This window comes from Cygnus olor, chromosome 21 (assembly GCF_009769625.2).
Source record: "Cygnus olor isolate bCygOlo1 chromosome 21, bCygOlo1.pri.v2, whole genome shotgun sequence".
Classification (NCBI taxonomy): domain Eukaryota; kingdom Metazoa; phylum Chordata; class Aves; order Anseriformes; family Anatidae; genus Cygnus; species Cygnus olor.
In genome coordinates, this window is record NC_049189.1 from 2,166,596 (window position 1) to 2,186,205 (window position 19,610).

General features: G+C 51.0%; 1 protein-coding gene across 1 annotated transcript in view; it reads right to left on the reverse strand.

The window, feature by feature from the left end:
• SKI (SKI proto-oncogene) overlaps positions 1-18,081 on the reverse strand; it is a 107,630-nt gene extending 89,549 nt beyond the window's left edge. The window contains 2 exon segments of the mRNA XM_040533644.1: positions 16,410-17,331; positions 17,449-18,081. Coding sequence (XP_040389578.1) covers positions 16,410-17,321 — 912 coding nt within the window. The 5' untranslated portion in view covers positions 17,322-17,331; positions 17,449-18,081.
• Between the last annotated feature and the right edge of the window lie 1,529 nt (positions 18,082-19,610).

Below are 19,610 nucleotides of genomic sequence, written 5' to 3' on the forward strand. Positions count from 1 at the left end.
ATTCTATGAAAAATAGAATGGCACTAATACAGGTCCTTAATGAGATTAATAATAATAATAAACTGGACGAAAACGTCCCTGGAATCTAGCTTGGAAAAGCACAGAAGAAAATGAGGAGTTAACACATCCCAATTACAAGTTGGACGCTATTTGTTAGCACATTTTTAGAAATGGGATGATGTTTAAAGGTAAAAAGAAGCTTCTAAACCACAGCATTTACACTTCTGTTTGGAAGCCCAACAGGCCAGTACAGTCCACGTTTGTCAGCTTTTGCTTTCTTGATCCCCCCACATTGCAATCAGGGGGCAAGACGGGATTGTACAAAACGTACTGCAGCCTCTGCGGAAAGGGAGCAGCACCCGGTGTCACAGTAAGCCGCGATATTCCCATCTGTACTACTGGGGGACAGATACAGCAAGGGCTGAAATCCTAAACGTCACAAGTGTAACTTTATTTATTTCTCATGTGGCTTTGTTTCACAAAGGCATTTCATAAAAGCGGGTGCATGAAACGAAGAGCACTGGTTTAGAAATGTTTTCCCTGCTTTTATAAAAAGAATTATTAATAGGGTGAGCTTCTCATCATACAGTACCACCGTACGCCTCTAAACGAGGTCCTTTAAATCAAACCTCCTAGCCTGTTGCCCAGGCTGGATGTCTGCTGACTACAGTGATTTCACCAACGCTGCTACTGCAGGCAGCATCTGGGCATTTGGTAAATTATTTAAAATCCATGCAAGCAGCACGGGCACTGAACTGCTCCCTACAACTAGTGCAGCAGTTGCTTATCCGTGAGTCTCAAACCCCTGGCTGGTAGAAACCACATTTTCAGGTCAACAAGCTTTAAATTGAAGATGGCACTAATGTATCATCAGCTGTACAGCAGGGCTAAAGACAGTTTGTTGGGGAAGGCACATGAGACAAATTTCTAGCTCTGCTGATGGAAAGTCACAAAGTTCAAGCCCAATCCTAAAGAAATCCTTTAGAACAGCTGCTGGTGAACATCTGCAAGGCTGCGGTGCAGAGGGCTCTAAGTGAAAATGTTCCTCCCTAGCCTCTCCTCTACACATGTACATGCACACACACGTGGTGAGCCACGGCTGTAGGCTGCAGGCAGGAGAAGGAGTCGCTGTCAGCACGTCGCTGTGCCACGAGGAACAGATGGGGGCTTTCAGGCCATCACAGCAAGGCTTGCAGTGCAGCAGAGTTCACGACGGCTCAGTCCTACAGCAACTGACCGGCCACACTGGGACATGCCTGCCATAAAAGCCCTACACCTACCATCCTAAGAAGCCATCGGTGAAGCCACCCGGCACCAGATGTGCTCCCAAGTGTCTGCTCCTTCACGCAGGCCCTGCTCAGCACCCCGCCACCCAACGCTCTCCTTCCCCGCCTTCCTGAATATCCCTCTGGGGCTTTGGCGGCACGCTGATGAGCGGTACCAGGCATTGCAGAGTGCTCCGTCCCACCCTCCCCTCGACGTTTCAAGAAGCCAAACGCGAGGCCCCAAGCCAACAGCGCCCTGCTACTGAGACCAGAACGGCAGGCACGGCCTGCAGCGTCACAGAACGAAACGGTGCCGCTCACGCATCCCCAGCGAGAAGCTGGGATACAAAATCCAGCCGCGGTTCTGCACCAGCACGACCGCATTTCGGGTATTAGCACCGGGTTCCTCCAGCTCTGCAGCTGACACAGCAACACGCCGGCTTTCTGCAGCGGGGCAGAAAAGCGACTTGCCCAGACAGAACTGGCAACAAAGGCAACGAGTTAACGCACCGCACGGCAGCTAGAGGAGGCAGCCACCCCAATACCATGACTGGTGTCACCCAGCTCCCAAAGCAGAACAAACAGACGGCCTTTCACTCCACATTTTAAGTAGAAAAATCCTTTTTTTTTTTTTTTAAAAGGTATTGTTCTCCTCCGAGACAATAAACAGTCTGCTTTCTCGCCACAGCTCTGAAAAGAGCTTTGCAAACAAAGGGGCACACACACAGCGGCAGCACAGAGGTCAGGCCCACGGGGCAATACCCAGCGTTTGAGGGTACCCCTCCCCGCCCCCCCAAAAAAATCACAGTTTTGATAGTTCGGTGGAAAAAAAGCTTAGCAAATTTGCAACAAAACTGTTAAGTAATTAAGGCAAGACACTTCACACATGAACTTAAACTGCTAATTAAATCCCCCCTGCTTAATTGACTAGATTTGCATATCATTCAGTGAGGAATGGGAATGGCTCGGGCGTTACGCAAGCCCTTCCTTGTGCTGCACAAGGCTACGAAATAAACCAAGGGTAACAAGAAGCAGCAGTGACAGTTTCTGAATGAAGGGGAAGTTTTCAGCAGAGATTTTCAACATTTTTTTCTAGAACATCAGCACACGATAGCTGACTCCAACCGTAATATCCAGAAGTGCAGTAAATGTTTTACAGCCGTGCCAACTCCTGCCCTACTCCAACCTGCCATCGCTGCCTGCTCACGTGCGCAGCATGCAGGATGGAACTGCCCTGCTCCAAGGATGCCAGCTGATGATTTTGTAATTGTATTTAAGTGGACCAGGATTTGGAGTTGAAACACAACCTCCTCGCAGCACAAACGGACTCCTTGTTTCAGGCTGGGAGCAGAGCAAAGCTAGTACCTGCTCCCACCTGGAAGGTTCCCACCGTGGAAATGATGCTAACACACTTCCCTTCTTAAACGAAGGGACTCTGCAGCACACAAACCTGCTGTGCAAGCCAGTGAATTCAGATATCTGAAACCCAGATGTATCTGCTCAGTCTGCACGACAGCACTTCCTTCCAACTCTGAATGTTGTACTTGCACAACAGAGATACTTCCACAGCTAAGAAGTGGTGTTGTACACTATCAAATTCTCTCAGTTCTGATCTGCTGGATTACAAATAATAAAAACAGAACAAAACCCATTTTTCTCATTTATCTCATGGCAAAAGGATTTGATATGTAGCCCCTGATAACAACATCAGGACACTTGTGACACCTAGCAAGTTGCACCATGACTATAATAACAGGATTATACAGGACCACCACCAAATTTACTACTTGTAAAACGTCCCAAGAAAAGGGTCGGTGCTCTGAGCTACCTCTGAGTAGCCCGCTTTTTCAAGTGAGGCCTCTTAACCCAATAAACTAAGAACAAACTTGTTAACCTACCAGCAGCCCCTCTGTACCAGAAATGGAAACAATCGCATCTTGGAACAAGTACTTACAATTTTACAAACAGCAGCAGGGACAGCCACGGGGTCAGCCTGACGGTGTTAGGTGCCAGGAACACAACTGATGCTGCCACCGACTCCATACTCGCCCCAGCTGTAACAGGGGCACTGCAGCCTTAAGGCAGCACAACGCTCCCCAGCTGGGTTCGCTGCCACAACTGAGCATTCAAAGGGCAAAAGCTGGGGGCTGCGCCTCCCCTGTACGGAGGTTTTCTATAAAGAGATGGACGTTCAGGTGGATTTATCACAAGTCCTTATGATGATCTCTTTAACGCAACGCACATAAGCAGTTGGGTTGGCTGGTTTTTAAACCCTGAAATTGTTTTTGAATTGATCTCCTGCTGCCCTGCCCAGGGAGGGGAACAAGGACTGCAGACAGAGCTAAACACAGCTGCCCGCTGTAATTTCTGAGTGGTCCTGCAACTTTCTCATCTGATCCTCGTCAAACAATCAGCAATGTAAAAAAACCATTTTCAACACTCATCATTTGTTGTGCAGACTTTCCTGCTCCCAGCTGAAGTGGCCCCACGTTAAGACTGGAAGAGCTACTTTCTTCTTCTGCTAGAGCACTTGGTGCACTACATAGGTGAAACTGAACTGCAACAGAGTTGCACAGAGCTAATGCTGCTGGGAGCGACACAAGAACCACGGTCACTTTTAAACTCCAGTCCGAGAAGAGAGCCCCTCACAATGCAGCTCGCTGAGCTCAGGGGGGCCGTGGAAGTCGGGCTGGCAGCCACCGACAGCGCCTTCCTTTCACATACCCATAAGGACATTTTTTATTTCCCTTTTTTTTTTTTTTTAAATCATCAGCTGGTATTAAAAAAAAATCCATCTTTACCTCACTTGTAAAGGTTATTTAAGCCTATTCTAACATTCTCCCCAACGAAGGGGGCAGCTGCCATGCCAGCTGGGGGCACGGCCGGTTTGGTGCAGCGGTTCCGAGCTTCCCCCCCCACACCCGTGTGCCCTGCATGCGAAGCAGGCGGCTGCCCCGCCGCATCCAGGGGGACCTCACTTCCTCCCTCGCGAACAAGCAGCCCATTCAGCAAAAGGGAAATCCCGAGATGCACCCGGGCAAAGGGCCTGCTGAAGGAGCTGGAAAGAAAACCAACCCCCACCCCACAAGGAGTCACCAACGCAGCAGGAAGAGCAGCCACGGAGCCGCAATCGCCAATCCGCTTCTGCAAACTGCTGCTTTAGGACGCGGATCTGCCGTGCCCCTCGTGTAAGAAGTTTTCCAGGGTAGCAATTCAGCTCGGTCCTACAGAAACATAACCCCCAGAAATGAGCATCAGCCCCAGCAATGCCACCACAGAAATGGCAGCACGCCGGCTCAGGGGAGTGTCTGCACAGTTATTGAGGTCAACTCTGTGGAGTGAATTTGGAGCAACTCAATTGTTGCTTTGCAATTATAATCTAAAGCAAATTTTGTTGCTATTTTTAAAAGGAAAGTAAAAAACAGGCATTTTTTCCCCTAGTTAAGAAATTTGGTGGAAATAGGATCCATGTGTTTCCGTACTTCTCTTCCCTGAGCCCTAACGCTCGCGTGGTGACATCCGAACTGTCCACCCAGAGATTAATTCCGACGTGACTGCGGATTATGGGTTTAACTGAGGGAATCACAAGTTTGAGGAGGGGGCTGATAAATAAAAGAGCTCATTTCAAGAAAAAATCCCCTCTGAATAATAGAGCAACATAAATGTACGGGTTTTCACATCTGCCAAGATGGGATCCAGCTGCTCTGCCAGGAGATGAATGAACATCCCTCTTAGAATTTCTTTTCTTAGAAAGAAACAGATGAAGTTTGATTACTCTGAATCCACGGAAATCAAATCGAGTTGTAACGAGAAAACCGCACTGATGCCTCAGTCCAGCTAACAAGAGCAAAGTTGATGCATTCTTAGAAGCCTAAATGTTAAATTTGCATGTATGTTTGTAAGAGCAGAATGTAAATGCAGAACAGAATTCTGGAAAGAAATCCCACTGCACTCCCATGAGTTGATTGAGATTTCCCCTTGCAAAATGTCAGCAGAATTTGACCCCCACTTTATAACCAGAGAGAAAACGCTGGCTGCAGGCAGAAGCTAAGACAAGTGATTTCCACTTGAAGATGCACTTTGAAGCACTTGGACCAAGCCCACTGACTTCACTGGAGTCAAACCACCAAGCACAGCGTTGCCAAAATGACCTTCCCCGACGTAAAGCACGGCGCCACCGCAATCCAGTTACGTTTGTACTTCGGGGTCTCTTTTGAAGCATCTCCTATTTCTTCCCCATACTTGAATCAGTTCCTGGTGTGGTTTGCGTGGCAGCACAACAACGCTGATGCCATGACTATTCTTCAGGCACACCAGACAAAATAAACTGATTAAAGACCCCCAAGGTCTAGACCACAGCGTCATTTAAAATACTATCTTTGATGTAATGGCAAAAGTTAAACTCATCCACATGCTTCTAAATGTGGCAGTTGAGAGGTGTAAGGCAGCGGCTGCTGCCCCCAGGCACCCCACATTTACCGTCCCCACAGTTGGCATTGGTATAGCTTCCCCGATAGCTACACCCGAACCGATGAAGCTTTACCAACTCCACCAAATCAATTTCTTCCCAACCTTGGTCTAATTGACTAGGGTTTTTTGTTTGTTTTTAAAGACCAGGCTGTTCCTCGGTTCACAGAATTAGAAGCTGCTGTCAGAAAAACCTCAGCCGCGCGCCACAGCTTGGGGACACAGGTGGGGCAATAACCCGCTGCTGGTGCGACCAGCAGTCTGGGCAGAACGGGAAACCACAGTTCATGCTCCAGCTCCTTCCGACTCTTCCAGCGCAGCAGCCGTGTGTCACACCACTGGGAAAAAGACATGTAACATTTTTCATCCTCAGCACCAAACTGCTATATTCCAAATAAAGAGAAGCGTGACAATCTGTACAAATGCAAATGTCCCAAATGCCAAGACTAACATTTCTAAAACCTAATTCAACTCTTTCATTTCTTAGCTGCAGGCCGTTTACTGCCACTCCTTTTTTCCACCCAAACAAAAGACGAAAGGGATGACTCAAAGCAACTTGAATTTCAAGCTAAAGCCACAAAGCACTGAATGCCTGAACTTTAATATTAAACAGGTGTGCAGATGAGATTCATTCAAGCCTCATCACGGCTAGGTTAATTGTTAAAAAAAACTGCAAAAAGACCAAATTTACTTGAAAGACGCATGGGTAAGTTAAACAGAGCTATAAGGAACGATGCAAGGCACGTGGTAAATACAAGCAAATAGTTAGGGTGCTGCCAACTCCCTCCACCCCCTTATCCCACCAAATCACTTCTTCCTTTGTATTCCAGCAATTTTATTTATTTTGTTCGTCAGAATTTAATAATATCACACATGATTTTTGCTCTAGAATCAAAAGGGCTAAAGACGGATCAATAAGTCCATTACAAAGTAGATCTTCACACAAATATGATTCTAGAAATCAAGGGTTTAGCAAAGGAACTCCTGATTTTCTATGCTGCAAGCACCAAGTCCTCTGAGCAGTAGCTCTGCATACCCACACAATGGGATAATCGAGCACATTACACCACTCGTACCACTATCCGCTGCTGAATACAGTCCAAAAATTTCCTCACTTACATCTTCAGTCCTCTGTTTATTGGCCTCCACCTTTTTTCGCAAAAAAATACACCATGTAGCAAAAAAGAAAAAGGCAAAAAGCCAAGCAAAGCTACATCTTTGGATGTATTAGTGCAAGAACCCATTGCACGGCATGTTTCTTATTAGGGAATGAATGGGAACAAAGAAATATCTATAATGGACCTAATGCTGCAGTCTGGGCTCTTTTGAGTCTGATTTACTTCTCACAGCAGCTCTGCACCACTCTAAATGCATTTATTTCAAAAGCATATTTCTAAATCACAGCAGCATGGGTGAGATAATTCACACCCACCAAATAAACTGAAACTGCTAGGAGGGAGTTAAGAATGGTGACATTTTTTTCTTTTTTTTTCCTCCAACTTACACGAGACTCCATTATCTTTCAACTCAGGCAAGTTTGTCAACTCTAGAGCAAAGGGATTTTAGAAAAGCATGCTTAACATACAACAATGAGAAATTCTTAATAACAGAAGTGTAAATCTGAAATCTATAATATCAATGAAGGCTACTGAAATCAGACCACAATACTGTCTATTTTCTGGCCAATTATTCTGTATAAAAGCTCTAAAATTTATTCTACTGCTACAAATATGAAAACCTCTGGAATAACCCAGAGGATTTTGCCATTTTGTTTTTTAAAGATACTTGTCAAATAAAATATTGGACCTAGCAAAAGTTAATATGTAAAGGAGTGTGGTTTTTAATTATTTGAAGTAATTCACTGTTTCTAATTGGTACTAGTACAACCTCTGTTTTAGTAAGCAGCAGGATCCACACGCAACGTATATATTTTAATACCCACAGCAGAATTAATTGTGTTAGCTAGATCCTGGAAAAATCATCTACAAGCATTATGTATGCGGTCCAAGATACTCAGCACTCCCGTATTACATAATAACAGAAAGAAAATGACTATCACCATCCCCTTTCTGCAATCTGATCTGCGTGGGCAGCTCTTTCGATCTGTGCAGCTCCCCCAGTGAAACTGATCGGGGCTGCAGGCACAGGTCAGGTGCCAGATTTCGGACTGCAGGATGCGGTCACACAAATAGCCTCGCACAGCTCCCATTTAACCGAGGTTACTTTGGCCTCTTCAAGCTCAGTAAGTGCACGTGAGTGCAGCCGCTTTCTTCTCCTGCGTTAGGTGTCACAGAACCGCGTAACTGTGCTGAAAACCAGAAGGCAAGTTTTTACTGAATGGTCACAGCTCACTAAGAGCAGCATTACAGAAATATTTTAGACCCTTGTCTTCGCTGACAGAGCTGGGAAGCTTCACCATCCCTGTTTTCTGTTTAATGGCAATAAAGGCAACATCTTATAAAAGGAGAAAATCCAAAGACAGAAAACAGGTGTTATTATTTCTGATTTTATCAGTGCTATTGGCACATATCGCTTTTTTTTTCCAGATATGATTCACAAATTCTGCAGATCCCTCCCCAGATGTGTCCAACTTGAACTCCTGGCTGATTCCACCTGGGCATGAAGAGTCAGAGCCATGACCATGTAGTGAGTGAAGGGAGCTTCATGAAAACACAGGTTATGACAGTGGAAAGATAGGAAATGCTTCTTCTTCCAACCCCAGCAGATGTTGTCCAATTAAGGATGCAAATAAATCACCCTCTGCATTGCGAGTCAGAAAACACATCCATAAAAGCTCTCTAAATACATTTCAGTTTAAACTTGCATAATTCTCCCAGTGGAGAAATCATCTTAAACTTATGTAATCCTTAGAAAGAGACATTATTACAGACAATTCAGTGCCACGAAGAAACAAGGAAGACATCTCTAGAAAAGAGGTGCACCCACACACAATTAATTATATAGGTGTAGGGGGGAAGCGCTGGGAGAGCGACGCAGAGCCCCGAGCCTGCTGTTTCCACAGAGACCGATCTGTAACCGAGCTCAAGGGGCTGCTCCCCTTCCAGCAGCCAGAACTGTCTGTTATACTTAACCCAGACTTCCTAACACTTGATATCCTGTCTGCTCTTTCAATGCCCTTACTCAACATTTCAGACAGACATTACACAAACTGGCTGGTGAAAAGGGTTGAGAAACCAACAAGCAATCCAAGTCAATGACCTTATTCTATAAAACGATACCATTGACGGAACAGAGGGCGACGAACAAAGCGCAGGGGTGCAGGTCTTCTGCACATATCGCTGAAATCTTCCCCAGGAAAACCAAGCCAAGCGCTAGGCTCTACCTGGTGATTTTGTTTTGTGGCGCTGCTGCTGCGTAAAACCTCAGCAACTCTTGTGCTTCCAGTCCAAATGACTGTCGCACCAAAACAGAAGCGGTTTCAATTAAAAAATAAATAAATCTCGCATTTTCTACAAAGCCTGTGCAAAGGTAACTGCACATCAATCAATGAACAACAAAGCCAGAACCCGGGCTATCGATTCGCTCCTTTGCTGCTTATCTCCAGCATACAGAGCGAGGCTGCAATTTCTACCTATGCACAACCTCTGGCCTCGTGGAGGTCTCTCCTGACTTTAAGTATAACTGTTTGAGCAACTAAAAGACTACTTCACAGAAGTAAGGGTGGCAGGACGCCTGCATTTAACAGAAAATGCCATTACGCTGCTTAACAGGTTGTTTTAATACGCACCCAGGCTGGAGAAACCCAAACAAAAGTGACAGCGACCAAGCCAGAGATGGAGGCAGCGATAAGAGACCCACGCGGGGGAATTCCCATTGGCTTCTCCCAGAGCCCTGGCCATGAAACGCTGGCAGGATCAGGGCTTGAATTTGTATCTGTTTTCGTTACCTCATCCAAGCAAAGGTCAGAGCAGCACAATTAGCCGGGCGCACAGCGGCTGGCAGCTGCCTGCCAGCAGGTTTGCCCAACGTGGGCACACGAGGCATGTTCAAAGCGCTGCACCTGATGCAATTCCGAGGCCAAGTTTATGGCCCTTCAGTTTGCACTGGGGAAAAGCAAGGCTGGCGGCTGGCCCTTGTCCCAGCTTTAGAGATCTCCCGGTCAGGAGAAAAAAATAAACGAAAATGCTGAAACATAGAGATTGACAAATCTCATAAAAGAACAAAAAACCCCACCCTGTTAGAAATCTATGGCAAAATGAAACTCCAACGGTGCATGGAGCAACCAGCAGGCAAAAGCCTCCCTGTCCAGGGGCAGCTCCAGCTGCAGGAACCCGTGCCCTGTTCAGTAAGATCTGCCCGGATCGGAGCACCCCCAAACGCCTACGGGACCAAAACCTAGTTATCGAGCAAAACAAAAACACTGCAGTGCCAAAACAGGCTTAGTCCCCGGCTTTGGCACAGTCCTGTAAACGTGGGCGCATGGCCACAAGCTCACTGAAGCCACTCCATGTTAACCCTGGCACGTGTCGGTTCAGGATCTGCCCCTCTTCCCCCCGGCTGCAAGCACCGCCAGCACGCACAGGAGGAAGTCTGATACAGAGACAAGTTTTCTGTGGTTTGTGGGTGAACTGGTTCCAATTAGTACGCCTGCTGATTGCCTGAGTGAGAACTGCCGAACGAGCCCCAAGCCCCAAACCTTCAAATTAACCTCGTATGCTCCAGAAAACATCTGAACAGGTGATTTTAGGAACAGTCTGAGGCTGAATCTGCAGTGGTGATGAAGACAAGAACACACCTGCCTACCCAAGGTGTACATGAAGATAATAATGGAATGAATTCTTTCCACCCCCAGAGTGACAAACACTGACTATAGTAGAAACTGAGTGGAACAGCACAAAAAATAAAAACAGGGATACATATTTACTAATCTTTACTTCCAAAATTCAGAAAACAGATGCAAATTAGTGGCTCACAAAATGTATTATTACCGTTATAATTGATAAGTTTAAAATAAAGGCATGTTATATTACTACACGTTAAAGTAATGCTTCCTTTATGTGAAAATCAATTTGATCTAAGTGCTCTATGGCCACTCAGATGAAACAGATCAGCTTAGCAACTGATAGTACTCTATCGATAGATTTCCTACAGCCCAGCTGGAGTTACTTCTGTCCATGCTTTAATTTCTTTCCAAGAACCCCGTCAGATTTAGTGCAACTCTTCCATGAGAGCTCCCTCTCAATAAGAATTACAGCATGAAGTTCGGGAGCTCAGTTTGCCTTTAAAAAAAAACGAGAGTGTAATGGGGCTTTTTGGGTCTAACACTTTGCACGGAGATGCAACTCGGTGCGGTGGCAAAGCAGTTGGGCCGGCTCAGCCAGCAGCGTGAGTTCCAGTCCTTCGTTATCACCGGCAGCAGGGAGCCAGCCCACTCCTTGCTGTACACGGTGCCACTGAAACCCTGAACTTCAGCACAATATCCTCGCTAGGAGACAAAAATGTCATGAATTTTTAGTAAGAATGGACAATGGACCTTGTCGGGTCCCCGAATCGTGCTCGGCTCAGCCCCCTCGATGCAGCCGCGGCGCTCGCGCCGTCCCAGCGGCGCTGCTAGCAAGGTGCAGATAAGGTACCGGCGGCTGCCAGGAGTTTCACCGCTGCGTTGTCTAGACATGCTCTGAGCAGCCTCACGCAGACGCCGCCAGATGCTTTTACAACGCCGATGTGAACACTCATCCCAGCAAAGGAAAACACACCCTCGCCGGGCAGCCCGATAACCGTGCCTGCTGCTGGCAGCCAGGCCAGGCGCTGCAGGCTCCCCGACCGACACGCCGTGTTTACACCACCTTCAAAGCGTGCTGCTCTTTGGGGCAGAACACGCGGCCGAGCCCCAAACCACCGAGATGGAGAGGCAAGGGAGATGGCCCAGACAACAAGGGCAGGGGCGTATGTTTTAATATTTTGGGCAGTGATTGTCTAAGGAAGAGATTTCGTGTAATTCCTTCCCTAGCTCACGACGGCTGAGTTCAGGAAGTTGAGAACTGTTCTGGGGCAACAGAGAGCCACAGGTGACTCAACTTCATTAGCTCATTTGCAGCATACTCTTTGTCTCGCACACATGCACGTACCTGCTTCTTTGTTCTCGACCTACAACATCTGTAAAACTGTCTGCACTCCTGGCAAAAAAATGCTGTCGTCTGCTTAAACACTGACATCTCCTCAGGTACACGGGATTTCGCTTAAGCTTGGCATCGTTTTTCAGGTCCTATTTCTAAGATGCAAAGTGTTTGTGAACTTAGGGTACTCCTTCAAGGCTTCAACATTTTGGTTTTAGGGACTTCAACATTTTTATTGGGTATTTTCTAATGGAATTCTTAAGCAGCAGCAAGCAAGAGAGCAAATGACTTCTGTGCTCCATGGGAAAACACCTGAACCCACAGCTCTCAAAGTTTTTCAAGAGCATTCATCAAGGCAGTTGGTACAGAAAAGAATAAATCCATCCAGCGCGGTCTGAACACCGACGCCTGCGAAAAAAAAAACGAGAATCTGCCTGCTATACCCCATTAGCAGATCAAGAAGCTCACTACTGCCAGGAGGCAGGACTTGGGGACACGGGAACAGAAAGATCGGCATCCAAGCTCCATCACGTTTCACGTGGCCATGAAACACAGCGCAGCCACCGCTGCACAGCACCTGAAAGGCCCCAGCCACCCCGCCGCTCGGCGGCCCCGCGCTATTTCACTTTCGGCAACGTCTGTTCTTTGAGTCGGCTGCACACTTGACCTGGCTAAACCTCTCTCCAGCTGAGAAAGCTGCGTGTGGTGGCAGCCCGGGCTTGGGAGGCATTGTGAAATGAAGTGGGAGGCCTTACGTGCTCATTTGTGTGTCAGTACCCAGAAGGCTGCTTCCAGCTCCCAGCTGCTTCACCCGAGTGCTGCCGGGCCCCGAGCTGTGGGAACGCGGCCCCGCTGGCACGGGGGGTGCTCGCACGCGTGTGAGAGCTCTCGTCCCCCCTCGCTGCCCGATCAGACAGTTTTGCTAAGAATACAGATGTCTGGCACACAGGTAGGAAAGGTGGAAGCACCAAACTCTGCTCAGTTCAACGTTAAAAAAAAAAAAAAAAAGTTCAAAAGAGGCAGAGGCGAACCCACCCTCCTCTCCTGGAAACAGCAAGCAGAAAGCCTTGGGGCGTGTTTGTTTGAACAAACTCCATCAGAGACATGCCGATGGTACAGAGCACGGCGCTGCTCCACGCCGGACTGGAAAGAGGATCTCAAAGACAAACCAAGGCCGCATCTACCCCTGCCAGAGAACACAACGTGCACCAGCTGTTGAGCTCAAGAAAAAGGCTTTGGCACCGATGGCGGATTTCTAGGACCCTGTTTTGCAACGCTGTCAGGTTCTTCGCATTTCCAATCTCTGGAAATAGCCCAGAACGCAACGGTTGGGCTCCATGCTGGTAACCGTGGATCAAGTGCGAGACAGGTAGGGAAACGGGCTTCCCCCTCACGTAACAGCAGTGCTGGTACTCAGAGACCGGACAGAAATCACTGCAGGAAAAACCCGCGTGAGCTCGTGAGAAGGTGGAAAACCCAGAGAAGGATACAAAGGATGATGAAGGAGTTATAATATGGCTCAGCAAAAGAAAGAGGATCTTTCGCTCATCCAAGGATTAACGAGGAGGATACAAAAATCAGAATGTTAAAGGGGGGTAAGGAACGGGGCTGAGACACCTCTGGTTCCTGCTGTGTTGGCCTCCAGCTGTCACGACCCATGCCAGCTTTTGGTTAGGACCCTTTGCTGACTTCAGAGAGCTCCAGAGGCAGATGAAAGCCGCTTCCGCCAGTGGCAAGACCGGGCAACACACATCTTGTTCTACCAACCCCGCTGAGCCGACCTATCTGTCTCGGTCTGTAGATGGACAGATAGGCACAGCGGATGCTGCACAGGAACGCACGGTGGGAATTCAGTATCTAGGCAAAGCTGTGCCTCGTAGCTCCGCTTTCAGACCAACCCAAGGGGAGGGAGGAGGAAAAGGCAGCTTTGCCAGTACGTCCAATCTGCAGCGGGGGCTTGTGCCAGCCCAGCTCCTCCATTTAGAAGTCAGAGCCTTAAAAGGCAGAACCGTGCTGGCAGAAGCCTCCAGACCTCCCCACACAACCCTCACGAAGACACAGAAAGGTCAAAAACCTCACTGCTTCTTCTACAGCCCCAGCGGCCACATCCACCCCAAGCTACCAGCATCCTAGCAGAGCCCCGGGGCCCGAGGCGATGTGTACACACACACACAAAAATAATCAGGAAGCTGATAAAAAAAAAAAAAAAAAAACCTCCTGCGAGTAGAAGACAGAACATCTGACACAGCAGATTACGGCACACACCACACCACCACCTCTGTATGGAGCAGAACAAAGCAAGGCAGAGATCTACATCAGAGAGGAAGCCCACCACAAAGGCACACGCTTCGCGCTTTCATCCCCCGAGCCAGCCAGCCACGGGGCCCAGCAGACACACGAAACCCCCACGGGCCGGCGGTGACTAACGGAACACCCGGACACGGGATCATCCTCGCGTTTCCTTACTAGGCATCTAAACTTCACTCCCGTGTTACTTGCCCCTGGCCACAGTCTACCAGCCTGCGAGCCAGATTAAATCTCGCCGTAATTATCTGCGCACACGGCTCCAGCACAAATGACCTTAGCATATGATATCCGCTGGCTAAGGCCAATGGAAAAAGACCACAGAAAAAGGAAGGATAAGCATCCAAAGCCCTGCCAGCGACGTCAGGGTCTCTTCAAGACTGCGCCACGTGAACGGGAGCCGTGGGGACAACCCCGCAGCCTGGCAACTGGGAGCCCGTTCTGCACGGAGGCAGGATTTGTGCCCTGACCCCCGAGCACGCACCGCCCGGCTCTTCCCCATCACACTCCTCCCAAAGGAACCTATCCAGAGACTTTTAATGTTTTGTCAGGACAAACCTTTGCTTTTTTTTTTTTTTTTGAAAAAAGTACGGCTGTGATTTTCTCATGCAATTTTTGGTGTCCACTGTGAGGTACCTTGAAGCCACTCTCCAAAGGGCTGCGTGCACGTTTTGGAGGGTGGGGAAAGAGCGCTTGCCATGCTCTGAGCTGGGACCTGTTAAAGGGTCGCCAAGAGCGAGGCAGTGCCAAAACTTGGCAGTCTTTTCCTGCTCTCCACCTGCATCCTCACCGGGGGCACAAGTCAGATCACACAACTGAGCAGTGCCACAGAAGCCTTGCAAGAAAAGGAGCTCAGCCCTCTGACAACATCCGTTTTAATCAAACTGGGGAAATGACCAAGCCAGGGACATGCGACCCTTCTGGAAGCAAAATAAAGAAGCAAGGATCATTTTACTTTGCTCCCCAAACGAAGCATGCCCTCGAAAATTCATTTCCCAACCTGGGAACCGTCTCCACGTCCTGAGCCCTCTCCTCCCCTCGCAGACACCCGCAGCCAGCCGCCCCGCCAGCCCTTTTAGCACATGACTGCCGGCGAGCAGCCAGGCCATAAAAACACATCCACCTCCAGCCGCGGGGAGAAGGGGGCTCCGCGCAGCCTCTGGCTGCTGCCACCTGGGCGGGAGGAGAAGGAGGGACAAGGGCTGAAACGGGGCTAAGAAGCAGGCCTGGAGAGCACCTGCATGCAGCTGGTGCTGGTCTTTGGGGTCTGGTCCTTTTTTGGGGGGCCCAAGCTGCTGCCCCGGGGGCCTGGCAAGCCTCCCGTGTGTTTGGTTTTCAACTCCAAGCTGTGTCGGAGCCCGAGCGGGTGTGCACGTTTAACATTATATTCGTGAAGTTAATTGAGGGATTTTACCGAGCGTTCTCCGTGGGCTTTAAACACTGCTTCTCGTGTCAGGGGTTGTGTCACTGCCCTTCCACTGCTGGCACATGCCGAGGACAACTCCTGCAGCCTGCGATGGAGGAGGCAGGATCTGGCCCCAGAGCCGCAGGATCCCGGCCCCCCACCTCTGGGATCCAGCTCGGAGCGAAAGGCAAACAAAGGCCGCCTAAAAAAGCCGATCCTCTGTGGCTGGCTGGCCTGGGGCCGGCACGGCGTGCCCTCAGCTGCTGCAGCTGGCCCCGCACAGATCCACTTACCCAGCCTGCCCGCAACCCAACCCGCAAAAAAGCCCGGCTGATGGCGAGCTGGGGCTCCCCGGGATCCCCTAAAAGCACCCACTTCTCCATCCCTGTCCTGCACTGCATCGCACGCCAGCAGCCTGCATGACGGCCGGGATCTCTCGCAGCAGCCCCATTTGTGTTCCAACACCAGCATTTAGGCAGCCCAGCCCCTGCCTCCCTTCCTGGAGGCACGCAGCAGACGGCTCGGCATTGGGGCTGGAGCACCCAGCGGGATTTTTCTCCCACTCCTTCCTTGTCCTGACCCCCACCGAAGCTCCTCCGAGCCGAAATCACACGCTTCCTGCTCGAGCGAGGGGTCGCGAGGATCAGGCTCCACATCCAACCCCCGCAAAACCCCACACATCGCCCCGCAGCCCCTGCCAGAGGCGCAGGGCAGGGGCCCCCCAGCACACGTGGCGAGATCGAGGAAGGCGATGAGACCGCTCGCCGACCCTACAAGGAAACCCGGCGGTAACACATCACCCGTCGACGTCAGCGAAATTACAGAAGATTGCTTTTCTCTTTCTCTCCCCCCCTGCCCCTATTTAAAACAAGAATTAAAGGCGTGACTTACCCTGGGGGCTTTCCTCTTGTATTTGTTGTTATAGTCAAATTTTTCTTTCATTTCGTCTAAGAGCTGGCCCAGCCTAGCCTTCTCCTCTTTCCCAGTGTAATCCTGGCTGAGGAGGATGTAGGACCTCCAGTTTGCAGAGTCAAAGCCCCAGTGGCAAGTCCTGTTTTCCAGGGATTTGTGCGAGTGGACCACGAATTTGTGAGGTGGGTACATCAGCCTGCAGTCCAAGCACTGGATGCAGGCTGCGCTGGGGTTACTGTAAAGCTCTGGTACCAGGAGTCCCTTACACTTCCCAAAGCACTCGTGATACACCTTGAAGCTCTTCTCTGTAAGCTCCAGCTCGATCGTGCTAGAGAATTCCTTCTTGCAGTGGGGAGGATAGGTGCCACCATAAAGCAAGGCGTTACAAAGCCTCTCGGCATCAGTTTTAGTGATGAGCCCGCAGGAGGGAGCGGAGAAGGGCAGGATGCCCATGACTTTGAGGATCTCCAGCTGGTCAGCAGTGCACCTGGAGCAGTAAATATGCAGCTCGTCACACACCGAATTGATCTGCTGCAGGGAGAAGTCCCTGAGCACCGAGTTCAGGATCTGGGGCAAGCAAAGCCGCTTTTCTCCACCCACCACGAAGCAGGAGATGGTTTCCCCTTCCAGGATGGTCTCGCACCTCTCCGTGGACCTGTCCGAGGGCATGAAGAAGGGACCGGGCATCACCGGAGGCGGCTGGATGGGGGGCAGATGCAGCACGGGTTCCGCTGGGTCTTTGCCATTGTCTTTCTTGTACATCTCCTGTGCCCATCGTGCTGAGAAAGCAGCAGGGCCACCCAGGGAGCTCATAGAGCTCAGATGAAACTGTTCCAAGGTCTTCTGCAGTCCTGGATGAGGCTGGAAGCTGCTTCTACTTACAGTCTCCATTTTTTAGTTTCTATTCCCAAAACAAACAACAAAAATCCCCAGTTATCTTCCACGCTGGTACAAATCCACTCGAGGGATTCCCCCCCCCCCCCCAGATAAATTTTTTAAACAAAACAAACCAACCCACCCTCGCCTTTTCTCCTTCCCACGCGGCTTTAGCAATCCACTGTCGCGCAGCGAGCGGCTCCTCGGCGGACGCGTGCCTCTTTTCTTCTCTCTCTCTCTCTCTCCCCGCCGGGTTCGTCACGATCTCGGCCCCCCCGGGGCTGCGGCGCTGGCGGGCCGGAGCAGGGCGACCCGGCCCGGCCCGGCCTGCATCCGAGCGGCCCCCGGCGCCCCCCGGCCCCCCCCCGGCTCGGGGCCGCGCTCAGATGCGCGCTGGCGGCTGCTGCTCTGCGGCGCTCCCCCGCCTGTCCATAGCCGCCCGGAGGAAGGAAGGAAAGGAGCGGGGGAGGAAAGGAGAATTAAAAAAAAAAAAAAAAAAAAAAAAAAAAAAAAAGCAGCAGCAGGAGGAGGAGGGAAGCTGGGTCCCGGCGGGTGGGGGGGGGTGGGGGGGGGCGGCGGGATTCGGGGAGCCGAGGCGGCCCCGGGTGCGCGGCGGCTGGGTGGGCAGGAGGGCGCCTGGCCCCTCAGGGCTGCCGGCCTGCCCGGCACATCCCCGCCGCTCCTCCTCCTCCTCCTCCTCCTCCTCCTCCGGCACGGCGCGGACTGCGAGTGCCTGCGAGCTGAGCTCATGCGGCTGGCCCAGCCTCCTCCTCCTCCTCTCCTCCTCCTCTCCTCCCCCTCCTCCCCTCCTCTCCTCCCCCCGCTGCCTCCGCCGCCGAGCCCGGCCAGGAATGCGCCCAGCTCCCCGCGCCCTGCCGGGAACGCCGCCCGCCGCCCCCCCGCACAGCCCCGGCGGCCGCACGGGGCGCGGAGCCGGGGGGGGAGCACCGGGGGGGGGCACCGGGGAGGGCTTCTCGCCCCCCTCGGACGGGTTCCCCCCCCCACCTCCGGGCGGCACCGGGGGCGCTGCGGGGCCGGGGGGGGACCCGGCGGGGAAAGGAGCGGGGAGCGGCGCCCCCTGGCGGGGCCCCGGGGCCTGGCCCCAACCCCTCCTGCTGCCCCCCCCCCCCCCCCCCAAGGATGGGTTTTGGGGAGGCCTCTCGGCAGCCCTGAGGGGTTGGCGGTGGTCCCGGTTGCTGGAGCCCCCTCCAGGTGAGGGGAAGAGGCGCCTCCGAGGGGAGCCCCCCACGCCCCGGCCTGGGCTACGAGCACCGGGGGGGGGGCAGAGAAGGGGGAACCGAACGGGGCTGAGCCATCGCTTGGGGCCTCACGGCCTGACTCAGAGAAGCCAAGGTTTGTGTCTCACAGTGTTTCGCCCGTGGATTTACAGATCCGCTCGTGGAAGCTTGAGACGCCCCCCCAGTGCCAAACTCCACACACACCTAACGCTGGAGGCCAGGCGGTCCCTGCTGCCACGGGGTGACCAGAGCAGGGCCGGGAGCATCCCTCAGGGGGTAACCAGAGAGCTCCCAGTTAGGAATCACTGCCAGTAACGTTCTCTACAACTACACCTATCACCTTTAATAAGATGGAGCACATCCACGACATTCCACCCATTCCATCACTCGCAAACCAAGCAGCAGGCTTTATTACGAAGAAAACCCTTCCCACCATCCAGCCTTGCCTTAAAAAAAGCCCCGGCTCTGACAAGCAGCAGATACCCCTCAGTCCATTAGGGATAAGGCACTCACACTGACCATCATCAGATAGCAGCAGAATAATTCCCTAGATGGGTTTAATTCGGTTTGTCTTCTTTTTTTTTTAACTCACTGAAATATAAATGTCCAGATAGACTCAACCGTCATGCACGGAGCCCCTGATTCTGTTAGGGTAAAATTAACGTTTGCAGGAAGTCTGCTTGGTAATGGGAAAGCCTCTTACTTCTGGATGCTGGGGGTTTGGTTTTGTGTTGTTTTTTTTTCCCCCTCTGACTCCTTCTCCTTTACCTTTCAAAAAGAAAGGACGGTGATAACTGCAGGTCAATTTAAGAGAGGTATTTTTTTTTTCCCTTCCGACTGCCTCTTATGCCAGTAAATCACTGGGTCATGCAGCAGACGGCGTATGGGTGCGATTCATAAATGGAATTCCTGCAGCAGAGGGGACTACCAAAACGACAGGAAGGATGGTCTTGTGGTTAAGGCAGAGAACTCGGGACATCTGGGGTCTATTCCCAGATCTCCCACAGACTTCCTGTTGCCTTGGGCAAGTTGTTCAGTTCCTGCGTGCCTCAGTTTCTGTATCTGC